Genomic DNA, 13,944 nt, shown 5'->3' on the forward strand with positions numbered 1-13,944 from the left:
GTTTACATTACCACCAACAGTGCAAGAGGGTTCCCCTCTCTCCACATCCTCACCAGCACCTGCTATTTCTTATGTTGTTAATTTTAGCCATTCTGACAGGTGTGAGGTGATATTTCATTGTAGTTTTGATTTTTATTTCCCTGATGGTTAGTGATGTTGAGCATCTTTTCATGTGCCTGTTGGCCCTCTGTATGTCTTCTTTGGAAAAATGTCTACTCATGTCTTCTGCTCATTTTTTGAATGGTTATCTGTTTTTTGGTGTTGAGTTTTATATGTTCTTAGTATATTTTGGATACTAACCCTTTATCTGATATGTCATTTGCAAATATCTTCTCCCATTCCTTCAGTTGCCTTTTAGTTTTGTTGATTGTTTCCTTCGCCGTGCAGAAGGTTTTTATTTTGATGTAATCCTAATAGTTCATTTTTGCTTTTGTTTCCCTTGTCTCAGGAGACATATCTAGAAAGAAGTGGCTACAGCTGATGTCAAAGAAGTTACTGCCTGTGTTTTCTTCTAGGATTTTTACAGTTTCACATCTAGGTCTTTCATCCATTTTGAATTTATTTTTGTGTATGGTGTAAGAAAGTGGTCCACTTTATTCTTTTCCATGTTCCTGGAAAGTTGTTCCATTACCATTTGTGGAAGAGACTGTCTTTTCCAATTGGATATTCTTTCCTGCTTTGTTGAAGATTAATCGACCATATAATTGTAGGTTTATTTCTGGGTTTCCTATTTTGTCCTATTGATCTTTGTGTCTATTTTTGTTGTGCCTGAGTTTTATAATCCATTATATGGACATAGTAAATCTTATCTTGCATGGTTCATGTGTGATGTAATTGAAATAATAATTATAAAGTGCCTGGACAATGCCTGTCATGTTCCTGGTGTTAGATCCCTTCTCCTCCCAATCCCAACAGCTTATCTCTTACTATATCAGCTTCTCTCTTATTGGCCACCTTAGGATTGGCTTACCGAGAGGCTATCATAGCATGTTTTCAGGGTCAGAAATACTTTGTATGCATGGTGAAACACAGACATGTTTTAGTGAGGAAAAAAAGGGTTATTTTTCAGTATGATTTCATTTGTTTAAGAGAGCATAAGCAATGTCTTAGAGCATTTATACTCAGCATTCTGCAAAGTTGAGTTCTTATGGCAAAGTGGCGAGAGAATTAGAAGTTACCAATATTTCACTTTGGATACTGTGCACTTTGGATATTTGCTGTGTTCGGATGTTCAGTGCAGACAAGATCCTTAGGGATGGGGCTGGGTTTTACTTGTCTTTATGTTCTGTGACCCAGCACAGGACCTGGCACTTCAGAGATGCTCAAATAAATGTTTGTTGAACAAATAAATGAAGGTTTTACTGACAGCAATTGTGTGAATTGATGAAACTTGAACTATTTTATATCTAAATGGAATACTTCTGTTGTCTGGTTTTTGCTGGGCCTGAATTTAGCTGATTGATACTTAGTAACTCTGGTTTATGCGCTCACTTTTGCAGGGGTTGGAGGAGAGTGGGGCATCAGGTCTATATTTGGGAAAATGCAGTGTGATCACTTGCCCTTCACACTTTCCTCTTTGATTTTGCTGTTTTTCATCTTTCCTAGCAGACTGTACACTCCTTAAGGACAAACACCATGGCTTATGTTTGATTTCTCAGTGTTTGTGACATTGTTGATTTTCAGTAAATACTGGTTGAGAGGGTGAATATGGCAGCGAAGACAACTTGAAGGAAAGTTAGCGTTTTGGGATTTTTATATGATTTTAGAAATGCAGCATCTTATCTGAACCCTTTCTCATCTCCTCTGATTTATTCTTCCACTGATCCTGCACTTGAATTTCTTGTTCTTTAGTGTCATCCTTACAAATGCCATGTGATTTGTGGGAAAGGATTGAGGCTTTGAAATTAAAAAAGCATTTTTTAAAATGTTTATTTACTTTTGAGAGAAAGAGAGACAGAGCATGAACAGGGGAGGGGCAGAGAGAGAGGGAGACACAGAATCTGAAGCAGGCTCCAGGCTCTGAGCTGTCAGCACGGAGCCCAACATGGGGCTCGAAGTCACGAGCTGTGAGATCATGACCTGAGCCGAAGCCGGATGCTTAACCGACTGAGCCAGCCAGGTGCTCTGAGGCTTTGAAATTAAACAGACTTGGATTTCAGCTCTGAATTCATAACTTCTGATTGCATGATCTTGAATGAGGCGTAGAACCCCTTGGTTCCTGTGTCCTCATTCGTGAAGATGAATAGTGTCTTCTACCTGGCAGAGCAGTTTTGAGAACTGATTAGATGGGTGAGTGTAAGGCAGCTGCTCATAGTAGGAGCTCTATAAATAGTAGGTGTTATTACGATCCTTAACCCATTCTCTTTACCCTCATACTGCTCCTTTTTCCAACCAGAAAACATGCATTTCTACCCCTGGCCATCTGTTGGCAGCATCTGAACGGCTGTGAGTTGCTGGGGACTGCACTTCACAATTTCACTTCATTGGGAACTTTGTCTCATATCACTCTGATTAATAAAAACCTTAATAAGAATAACCACCCTCTGCCCCATTAAAATAATGCAAGGATAAATGTGAGTTTTCAGGAAAACTCCTCAAATGATGAAGTGAAGAATTGGAGAGTTAAATGACATGTGAAGAATCGGAAGATATAGCATATATCCAAGTTTATGATCTTTTTATTCCCTCTCTCTCCATTTATTACAATAGATTCTAAAAAATTGCTCTCACAACAGGACCATTATCCCTAGTAGATTTAAGGACCCTTTCACCAGTATTTTTTCTTGAAATAATTGAGTTTGCTGGAATAAACTACTCAGCTCAATATTTTTCATCTCCCTCTAATACAAATGTATTTGATTCCTATAAATCTGAGTGAGGTCAGTCAGGAAATTATACATATTTGTTTTCCACAGGGTATATGAGCTATTAAGTCATGTTGCATTTATTATAGATCATGTTCGCTAGTTGGCAAGATAATTTGAATGATTGAAAACAATATTTTAGAACATGTAGCACTAGGAAAACAACCAGCAAGGAGAATTGAGGCAAAATCTTCCTTATGGTAAATATTTTAAGTAAACAAAATATCCTGTTGTGATTCAAGTACATATTTGCATTAAAATGCATTTAAAATACCATTCAATATTATGCATACTGTTTATTCTTATGGTTCATATGCGTTTATATATTTCCTTCTTATATATTTATATCACTTAATCATTACATTTGGATCTCATGTCATATGTGTGTATATATTCCCATTATATCTTTCTTCCAGCCTCAACTATGTGGACGTTTTCTTGGCTGTGTGCCATTTTAATTATTTTGGCTTTTGCTGGTATGGACACAGTAGCAAAGACCACACCGCATCCCAAATTTACGAAGAAATCTGAGGGAAAAGAGATGCCGAAGGGTCTAAAGCCGTCCAGTGGCCCACCTCCAGAAGAAGAGGAAATGCCTTTCACAGAAGTGGCTGAAATGGTGGAACCGACCCCCAACCCCCCAGCCCTAGATTCTGCCTTCGGTACTGCCACTCTCTTCCCCTTTGAAAACTTCACTCTTGACACGGCTGACTTTTTTCTGAATTGCTGTGATTGTTGTTCATCTGTCCCAGGGCAAAAAGGAGAACCTGGAGAGACTGGAAAGCCAGGTATTTGAAAGTGCATGAAGCCATATTTCCTACCTGGATGTTCTTGGAGTTGAGAGGTGGATTGGAGGTAGAATTGTCCCAAAGGTTTCTACATTGTCCTGCAAATGGTGACAGGGTCTAGGTGTAACACTGTGACAAATGCAAATGGGTGCTGTGTTGACCACCAGCCACATGTGTGGTTATTAATAAAAATAAACATAGGGGCGCCTGGGTGGCTCAGTTGGTTGAGCGTCCGACTTCAGCTCAGGTCACGATCTCGTGGTCTGTGGGTTTGAGCCCCGTGTCAGGCTCTGGGCTGATGGCTCAGAGCCTGGAGACTGCTTCTGATTCTGTGTCTCCTTCTCTCTCTGCCCCTCCCCCGTTCATGCTCTCTCTCTGTCTCAAAAATAAAATAAAAATGTAAAAAAAAAACCCAAAAAACATAAACATTAATATTAAAAATTCAGTTCCTCCATGACACTAGCCACATTTCCAATGCTCAATAGCCACACGTGGCCAAAGACTACTGTATTGGGCGGTACAGATACAGAGCATTTTCATCAGTGCAGAAAGTTCTATTGGACAGCGCTGGCTAGAGCAGAAACCAGGCTCCCAACCCCAGCCCTGGCACACAGTTCTTCACATTACAAACTTACTACCAGTACAGTCTTCTCGTTAATGGCTGATGTAAAAAGGGTAAATGAAAATTCTGCCGGCTAGTTAGAATGTGTCTTGACTGATGGATTTCTGGAGTGCTATTTGTAGTTAGGATTAGAAATGGCATGTCTGGGACGGGGAGAATAAGGGGCGGGATTCAGTTTGCTCTTCATTGAGATTCCAAGGCAACACTGTATCCTTGCCCAACAATGTTCTCCATTGAACATCATGGTTACATATTTCAAAATTTAAGATATCTTTAATATATACATTATGCATATACTGAGTTTTACTGTAATACATTTCAGCTTTTACATGTCATATAGCAGAGAACTCAGGTAAAATTGAGAGAGGAGTGTCAGTTTAAAATTCGCTATTCCCTGAAAAAATGACATATATATATTTGTTATGTCTTGCCTGCAGAACTTAAAGTTATAAAAGCAGAAATTGTGCACCCTCATTAAGCTTTTCATTCATTTCATCCTACAGTAGGAACCTTTTGGGAAATGTGATCAATATTCATGCAGAGCTGGAATTAAAAGGTAGAGTTGCTGGGCAGTGGTCAGGGCATGAAGATTTCTGGATTGCTGAAACATTATTGGAAATGCAATGATACCGAGAAAATCACATTTACCAGAATTCCTCTTAGTATCATATCTGGCTGGTGAGCTGCTTGAGGGTGAAGACCTCCAAGGGCATGGTCAAGTAAACACAGCTGGTTGCTAAACTGTCTTCTAAGGCTGTAGGTCTGTCACATGAGAGCTTTTGTTTCACCCTTTGGTAGATTAGCTGGGAAGTTCTCAGAGCTCAGTCTCTCCTCTAAATACATAGGACAAACATTTTGGATGTATGCCAAATTATTTGCCTGCCTGGGGTGCTCATATGTTTTAGTCTGACCAAGTCAGCACAGAGCAGAGTGTTCAAGAGCTCAGAATGTCTTGTCTATCATGGTCCTGCCTTTGGGAAGCGTCATTACCTAAGTCTCAGTTTACAAAGTAGTAGAAGTGGGGGGGGGGGTGAGTGGGTGGCTCAGTTGGTTAAACATCGGACTTGGGCTCAGGTCATGATCTCGTGGTTCATAAGTTTGAGCCTCATGTTGGGCTCTGTGCTGACAGCTCAGAGCCTGGAGCCTGCTTTGGATTCTGTGTCTCCCTCTCTTTCTGTGCCCCTCCCCTGCTTGCGCTTGTGCTCTCTTTCTCTCTCTCTCTGTCTCAAAAATACATGAAAATCAAAAAAAAAAATTAAGGGGTGCCTGGGTGGCTCAGTCAGTTAAGCATCCAACTTCGACTAAGGTCATGATCTCATGGTTCTTGAGTTCGAGCCCTGCGACCAGCTCTGTGCTGACAGCTCAGAGCCTGGAGCCAGCTTTGGATTCTGTGTCTCCCTCTCTCTGCTCCTCCCCTGCTGATTCTCTCTTTTTTTCCCTCTCTCTCTCAAAAATAAATAAACAATAAAGAGAGTAATAAAATGGGATAAGAATAGTACAAACTTCATGGGTTCATCAAGAGACAGAATGAGGTAATACACGTAAAGACTCACTGTGGTACCTGCTGGAATAAGTGCTCAATAAATTGTGTTTGTTTTTCCAGTTAGCTGTAGTAGGAGTCTTTTCCTCTTCTCAGCCTAATAGGGTCTTGTTTCTGAGATTCATAGATATTTATTCTACTGTTTCAGTGTTTCAAAAATGCTGTTTGGTTAAAAAGTTAGAAATCTAGCATAAGAGGGACATTAAACAAACTTGAAAATGACAATAAACCCTCTCAAACCCAACTATTTTATTTTATTATCATTTTTGTAAACTTTATTTGTTTACTTTGAGAGAAAGTGTGTGGGAGAGGCAGAGAGAGAGGGAGAGAGAGAATCCCAAGCAGGCTCTGCACCCCCAGCGCAGAGCCCAATGCGGGGCTCGAACTCACAAACCTCGAGATCATGACCTGAGCTGAAACCAAGAGTTGGACACTTAACTAACTGAGCCACCCAGGCGCCCCACCCACTGTGCTCGTCTTTCAGTTTCTTAAAAACACCATGGTCTTTTCCCGAAATGCTCATCTATGTATTTTGGGGTTGTTTTTTTTTTTCTTTTTTCTTTTTTCTTTTTTTTTTTTTTTTGTCTCAGAAAATCCTAATTCGTTCATTTGTCATTTTCCCAGGGATGTCTCCTCTGATAGCATAAATTAGGTTCTTTTAGCACAATCTATAATGGGACTTTCCTGTTTTCCTTTGCCTCACTAGCTGCAATGTGATAATTTCTACTTATTGGTGTGGTTATTGTTCAGTGTTTATCTCTCCCAGGCTCTCAGCTCCACCAGGGAAAGAGCAGCTGGGATGTTGATAGCTGATTCTTAACACCTCGTATGGTGCTTGGTGTCTAGGAGGCCTCAGCAATACTTCCTGAAAAAATGCATAAGTGAATGAATGAGAAAACCAAAAATGCTAGGTATTGGGTTTTACTTCCAATTAGAGAGTGTGGTCCATGTGAGGTTAAGAGCCAGATAATCATTTTGTCCTTGTTGTTTGATATGGCAGTGCTTCCCTGAATCGTTTCACTGCTGCCATGAATCCAGTGACAAGGACTAATGGGCTCAATTTATCTATTCAGGTGGCACAAAATTATAAATCAGAGAAAAATATTGTCCTTAGGATTATGTAGTTGTTTTAGTCTTACCCGGATTTTATTATTAAGACTCTGACAGTTATTGGTCTCAATGAAATGATGCCTAAAAAATTTTTTTTTTCCCAGAACTAATGAATTTCAAAAGAGAATTTTTTTTTTTATCCTGATGGTTTTAAATCTCATTTCCAGGTCTTAAGGGAGAGGCTGGTGGAATGGGGATCCCAGGGCCACCAGGAATTGTTGGACCCCCAGGTCCAAAAGGCCAGAAAGGAGAGAAGGGTAGGTACTTATATCCATTTCATGTCAAAACTCAAGACATGTTCTGTATCATTTTTCAGGAGAGCAACCTGCTAAGTAAATACCATATTCTTGCAGGTGGATCAATTTTTAAAAATGTAAAAAACTTGGTAAGGCATATTGCAAGTTATAGTTGATATAAAAATGTTAACTTTATAAATAGTCTATTGAGGGACTTTAAACTTTTCTGGTAATGTTTCTCTCTTTCTCTCCACCCTCCCTCCTTCCCCTCCACACATGTAGGCTCTCACGCATCTTGTCTTTTCTTCTTTTTAAGAGAGAGAGAGAGCGCGAGAGAGCGCGCGCGCGCAAGAGAGGGAGAGCGCAGGCACGTGAGAGCAGGGGAGGGGCAGAGGGAGAGGGAGAGAAAGAATCTTAAGCAGGCTCCACACCCACCCAGAGCCTGATGCGGGGCTCAATCTCATGAACATGAGATCATGGCCTGAGCAGAAATTAAGAGCTGGACGCCTAACTGACTGAGCCACCCAGGCACCCCTCACACATCTTTTCTCTGTCTTGTTGGCCACACAGCTGACCTAGTGACTGGGAACCACAGGGTATAGTCTCTGGGGAAGGATCCTTTCCGGTATACTCCTGAGTGAGCTCTTCCTCATGATACACATTAATTTTGTATTAGATAAAACTAACTAGAGCAGGCAACCCTATAGAATTATTCTGTTTAGATGGATAGCATCCTTACTAAGGAGAATATGACATGCCTTTTTGGCTCACTCCAATCAGGAGTGGAAAGAGCACTGAATTAAAATGGAAGAAATCAAGCTTGTAGCAATGATCTTGTACCAGTCACTTTACCTCATCTGGAAATCAATGGGGAATAGACTAGGTATTTATTTATACCCTATTTACTATCAAAGAAGATTTGTGGTTATGTGTGCTTTCATAGATCTTTTCCGGCTCAGAAATTCTGTAATTCCATAGATCTATCAGCCAGGGGAAATCCCTGGTTCTCTAAGTGCTTCAAGACATTGAGGGAAGGTTATAGATTCACCGGGACATTTAAAAATTCCGCAGTGAATACTACCAGCCTGTAGAAATACCATCTATCCATCAAGTTAAATGTTTTAGCCTCAGTGTCACATGTCAAAAGACCTAATATCATCTATACATCACCCTCCACATGGCTGAGGAACTGTCTAACTCATTTCTAGTAGAATATTCAGTGAAGTAATTACTCCAAAAAGATGCTAAGGTAAGAAAGAGCTCCTTCACAGTTGTCAGTTATGCGATTTTCATTCTCGGAAACATTTAATCCTTTTGTGGCTGAATTATGTTAGCGGAAAGCCCTGTGAAATAAAGATGAGTGATGAACCTCCCCAGTGATTCATACATTTTGGAAGCCAGACTTCTGGAAGTAGAAGAAAAAACAGGGAAGTATCATAAGATAAGGTTCTTAAGATTACACTTTGATGAAAGATCAAAAGTAGAAAATCATCCAGCCAGTCTCTATAAAGGGGCAACTCTACTTTCTTTTTATTTCCAGACTTAGCTTGGACTCTTGGTTAAGATTGAAAGTTAAAATAATAAATGAGTTGAATGACTGCATTCTGGTTCATCACAACCTGATTAAGTAAAGTCAATGTAAGCAGTTAAATTGAACTTGAGAACCAGAATAACTGTGCAGTAAGGCTGGTATATGAGTATTGGCAAGGACGGGGGTTAGAATAGTCCTTCACTTCCATTCAGAGTTGGGTTCTCTCCAAAGGGATACAGATATTCTCCTGATGGCCTATGGGTTAATTTCCAAATTGTAAATTTTATGTGGAATGGTAATGGAAGGGGGTCAGCTACTTAGAAAACTGCTGAGAAAGAAAGAAAACTTATGTGGGATTTCTCTAGCTGGTCTTGTGAAATTTGGTGGTGGGGGGAGTCTCTTCTCATGATTTGTAATTTGACATGGGATTTCTTTTTCCCTAACAAAAATAACACAAAAAAACAAAGTAAGTCAGAGAAAGACAAATTTCACATAATTTCACTCATATGTGGAATTTAAGAAACAAAACTGATGAACATAGGGGAAGGGAAGTAAAAATAAGATAAGAAGGGAGGCAAACCATAAGAGACTCTTAAATACAGAGAACAAACTGAAGCTTACTGGAAGGATATTGGGTGGGGGGATGGACTAAATGGATGATGGGCATTAAGGAGGGCACTTGTTGGGATGAGCACTGGGCATTGTACATAAATGATGGATCACTAAATTCTACTCCTGAAATCATTACTACTCTATATGTTAACTAACTTGGGTTTAAATTAAAAAAAAAGAAAGTAAAATTTAAAAATTTTCAGCACATAAGAAAGGAGTTATATCTATAAAACCAAATAAATAAAATTAATAAATTAAAAAAGTAAAAAAATATTAGTTGTATCATAAATAATATGGTTGGCAAACTGATGCCAACCAATGTTACATACAGTCATGTTTGACTGTATACAAATTTGTAAACATTCATACTTCAGTTTCTTCTGTGATAAAAAGTGGTAAAAATATCTGCTCTATCTTTCTTGAGGGGAGATGCTATATACTTCTGTAAATGAAAAATGTTCCCATTGATGAAATGTGCTCTCTTATATGAGTCTCTCTGTTATCCAAGAGGCTATGTTAATATCAAATAAGAATTAATTTTGAATTGAAAAGGTTGGATTAATTTTTAAAAATTATTTACTTATTTTTTTTATTTTTGAAAGAGAGAGAGAACACTTGAGCACATGCCCACACACGAGCAGGGGAGGGTCGGAGAGAGTGGGAGAGAAAGAATACCAAGCAGGTTCCATGCTGGATGTAGAGCCTGACTCTGGGCTGGATCTCATGACAGTGAGATCATAACTTGATGGGAAATCAAGAGTCGACCACTTAACTGACTGAGCCACCAGATTAATTTTTTTTACAGTTTATTTATTTATTTAGAAAGACAGAGAGAGAGAGAGAGAGAGAGAGAGAGAGAGACAGAAAGCAAGGGAAGGGCAGAGAGAGAGGGAGACACAGAATCCCAAGCAGCTTCCACACTCTCAATGTGGAGCCCAACACAGGGCTTGAACTCAGAAACTGTGAGATCATGACCTGTGCTCAAATCAAGAGTTAGATGCTTAACTGACTGAGCCTCCCAGGTGCCCCTGGATTAAATTCTTTAAAAATCTTGTTAAGAACTTGGAACATTACCTGGCACAAAGGAAATGCTCAATAAAAGTTAACTATTATTCCTCCTACTATTATTACTGCTATTATCATTTTCAATAAAAATGAATTTAGTGTGGTTGTACTGTAACAGGAGGGGCCTTTAGCAGGTCCAGTATAAAAATGCATTTTGTGGCACTGGGAAAATATCCCAAAACCTAGATCTTTAGATTTCTTTTCAAACATGAATTTTTACAGTTCTGTGATTTGTCCAAAGAGCATATGCAAAAAATTCCAAACACAATGAAAATTGGCTTTTCCCTAATGCTCTATGTCAAGGACTATATATTTACATTTTATATTTATATTTGTATTTATATTCACTATCCTGGATGGGTTTTTTTTGTTTAATTTTTTAATATTTTATTTATTTTTCAGAGACAGAGTATGAGTGGGGGAGGGGCAGAGAGAGAGGGAGACACAGAATCTGAAGCAGGCTCCAGGCTCCGAGCTGTCAGCACAGAGCCCAACCTGGGGCTCGAACCCATGAACCGTGAGATCATGACCTGAGCCAAAGTCGGAAGCTTAACCGACTGAGCCACCCAGGTGCCCCGGGAAGGGTTTTTGATATGATTAGTTTTAGCTAATTGCAGAACGTGTGCTCTGTGGTATATGGTGGTGACACTCTTTTTTAGGCATTGTGGGGAACATAAAGAAGGGGATATTTTAACTGTTATTCAAGATTCATAAGAAGAAAAAACAAACACATAAATAACAAGACAAAATATCATGAATTTCATGAGAGATTTGAAGAGTAAGGGGAATGCTGGGGGAAAAGCTGAATTTTGTGCAAAGAGATTGGCACTATCCCAAATCTTGTTTAAATGGTTCACCATCAACTGGAACAAAATATTCCTAATCGTGCTCAATAAATTTTTTTCCTATATCGTTTTTCCTTTATCCATTTTGTTAGAGGAAGTGTTGGATTGTAACATGGTTGCAAAATGGATGTTGGTTATACCATAACTAATATAGTTGGAAGAAAGTTAATCTTGGTATCATTTTAGGACTTAAGGGGGAACGTGGGGACCAAGGAACAAGTGGAGCCCCAGGATACCCGGGAAAACCCGGAGAACCAGGTAGAGTATAAACTGTATCTATTGCGTTGAGTCATGTGTGCAGCACAGCCCCTAATTTTCTTCCTGTTTGTACTTATGCAGGAGGTAAGATGGACATATGAATTGCTTTTATTCTCATACTTCAGTGTCCTGATTGCTGGAGTGCAACAAGTGCTGGTCAGGTAGTTTGGAGACTAAATAAAAGCTTCTGAGCTTGTGTCCTCAGTCTAGCTGTCTTTGGGAAAAAGACAGCTTCAGCTTCTCTGCCTGTGAGATTTTGGGTTTGGATGGACTTCGTGGAGATGTAGGGGAATACTTGGGTTGGGCCAAAACACAAAGGGTAATGGACTACCATGGGTCGCTGTGGTTCTAACTCCTGTTTCTTATCTTAAAAGTACAAAAAAAAAAAAAAAATAGAACTAGATTTATGAGATTTAAATATAGGTTGTCACTACTTGGTGGCATTAACTCCTACCCCTGTGAGAGAGCCGCAGGATCCAAATGGCACAGCTGTGGCTGAGACAGGAGTTGGGGTTCCAGTCTCAGTCAGTAGGTGTCATTTCTGTTTCGTGAGCTCTGTGGTAATAGCGTTCTGTTCAATGTGATCCTTGAATGTCATTGGAACTTTCTGTTTCAGGTGGCCTTGGTCCTAAGGGGGAGAGAGGAAACATCGGACTGACAGGAGTGAAGGGGCAAAAAGGCTCCAAAGGGGACACGTGTGCAAATGGTACCCAAGGAGATAAAGGAGACCAGGGGGCTGCGGGCTCACCTGGCTTGAATGGAGAGCCTGGGGCCAAGGGAGAGAAAGGGGAGATGGGGGAAAAGGGCTGCTGTGGGGAGTCTGGGCAGAGGGGAGGGAAGGGAGAAAAAGGTGAGGAGGGTCTGAAAGGGGAAAAAGGTAGCAAAGGAGATACTGGAACGGAAGGCAAAAGCGGCCCAGATGGCCTGCCTGGGGCCCCAGGGGATCCAGGAGTTAAAGGAGAAAAGGGAGAGTTAGGTCCTCCTGGTCTTGCGGGGCCTGTGGGGCCAAAAGGTGAGGTTGGGAGCAAAGGGGTCCGGGGATCTATTGGCAAGAAGGGCTCTCGGGGCTTCAAAGGCTCCAAGGGGGAGGTGGCCAGAGTGCTGCGGTCAGCCTTCAGCGCCACTTTATCGAAGCCTTTCCCTCCTCCCAACATCCCAATCAAATTTGACAAGGTTCTCTATAATGACCAAGGGAATTACAGCCCTGTCACTGGCAAATTTAACTGTAGTGTTCCTGGCGCATATGTATTTTCCTACCATGTCACTGTGAGAGGCAGACCCGCTCGCATCAGCCTGGTGGCCCAGAATAAGAAGCAGTTCAAGTCCAGAGAAACGCTCTATGGCCATGAAATAGACCAGGCCTCTCTTCTTATCATCCTGAAATTAAGTGCAGGGGACCAAGTCTGGTTGGAAGTTTCGAAAGATTGGAATGGGGTCTATGTCAGCCCTGAGGATGATAGCATTTTTACTGGGTTCCTTTTGTACCCAGAGGAAAATTCTGGAATTTCACCATAAGCTGTGTCTTGAACGCTGTAGTTTGGGTTCAGTGGAATAAGTCAGGCAACACAGGTAGTGTTACTAAAAAGAACAACTTTCATTATGTTTTTCATGAGTATAAAAATAATACAGGAAAAATAAGAAAAATATTGTATAACCTAAAGTCAATTACTCTGCCTATTTTAAGACATCACTTTTAAAAAATATATTTATATGTATTGGAAACATGTGTCTATTAATTTTGTAGTTAGCTTTTTTCATTTAGCATTATAATGCCATTTCCCATGCCATTTAAATAATATCTGCATATAAAATATGATTGACATCTGTAATTAATAAATATATTCTTACCAAATATCTTGTATATCTCATATAGGTGTGTGCAACTCTTTTCTGTGTGAGTGTAAGGCTAACAAGTGACACATGATGGGCTGGTATTCTCAAGAGTTTAGAAACTGTTAGGATTGACTTCCAACGAAATGGAGCTATTCCCTTGTCAGTTTAATTCAAGGAGAATGCACAGAAAGAATGATAAAAAATAGCTAAAATATCTTCAAAATTAATCAATGCAAAAGTTTGCCCATAAAAATCCTGTATTAGGTGGCCATGTGTGTTGGATAAAAGGTAAAAAGTAAGTTTGTAAAAGGGCTCCTGGGTGGCTCAATCAGTTAAGCATTGGACTCTTGATTTCAGCTCAGGTCATGATCTCGCTGTTTGTGGGACCGAGCTCCTCACTGGGCTCTTTGCTGACAGCATGGAGCCTGCTTGGGACTCTCTCTCTCCCTTTCTCTCTGCCCCTCTTCCACACATGCATGTTCAAGTGCTCTCTCTCTCTCTCTCTCAAAATAAATAAACATTTAAAAACAAAGGAAAGTTGATAAAGCTATTGCTGAGTCATAGCAAAGATCCAGCCATTCATCAAATTGTTGTGCTTAGAAAAACTAAATGTCCCCCAAAGAGTCAAGAGTAAAATGAA

General features: G+C 40.1%; 1 protein-coding gene across 1 annotated transcript; it reads left to right on the forward strand.

The window, feature by feature from the left end:
• The first annotated feature begins 3,288 nt into the window (after positions 1-3,288).
• Positions 3,289-12,986, forward strand: OTOL1 (otolin 1). Its single transcript, XM_030328963.1, has 4 exons — positions 3,289-3,652; positions 7,092-7,181; positions 11,400-11,471; positions 12,088-12,986. Exons 1-4 carry the CDS (start codon positions 3,289-3,291, stop codon positions 12,984-12,986), a joined length of 1,425 nt encoding a protein of 474 aa, XP_030184823.1.
• Positions 12,987-13,944: the final 958 nt, after the last annotated feature.

The sequence above is a fragment of the Lynx canadensis genome, chromosome C2 (genome assembly GCF_007474595.2).
Source record: "Lynx canadensis isolate LIC74 chromosome C2, mLynCan4.pri.v2, whole genome shotgun sequence".
NCBI classification, from domain to species: Eukaryota; Metazoa; Chordata; class Mammalia; order Carnivora; family Felidae; genus Lynx; species Lynx canadensis.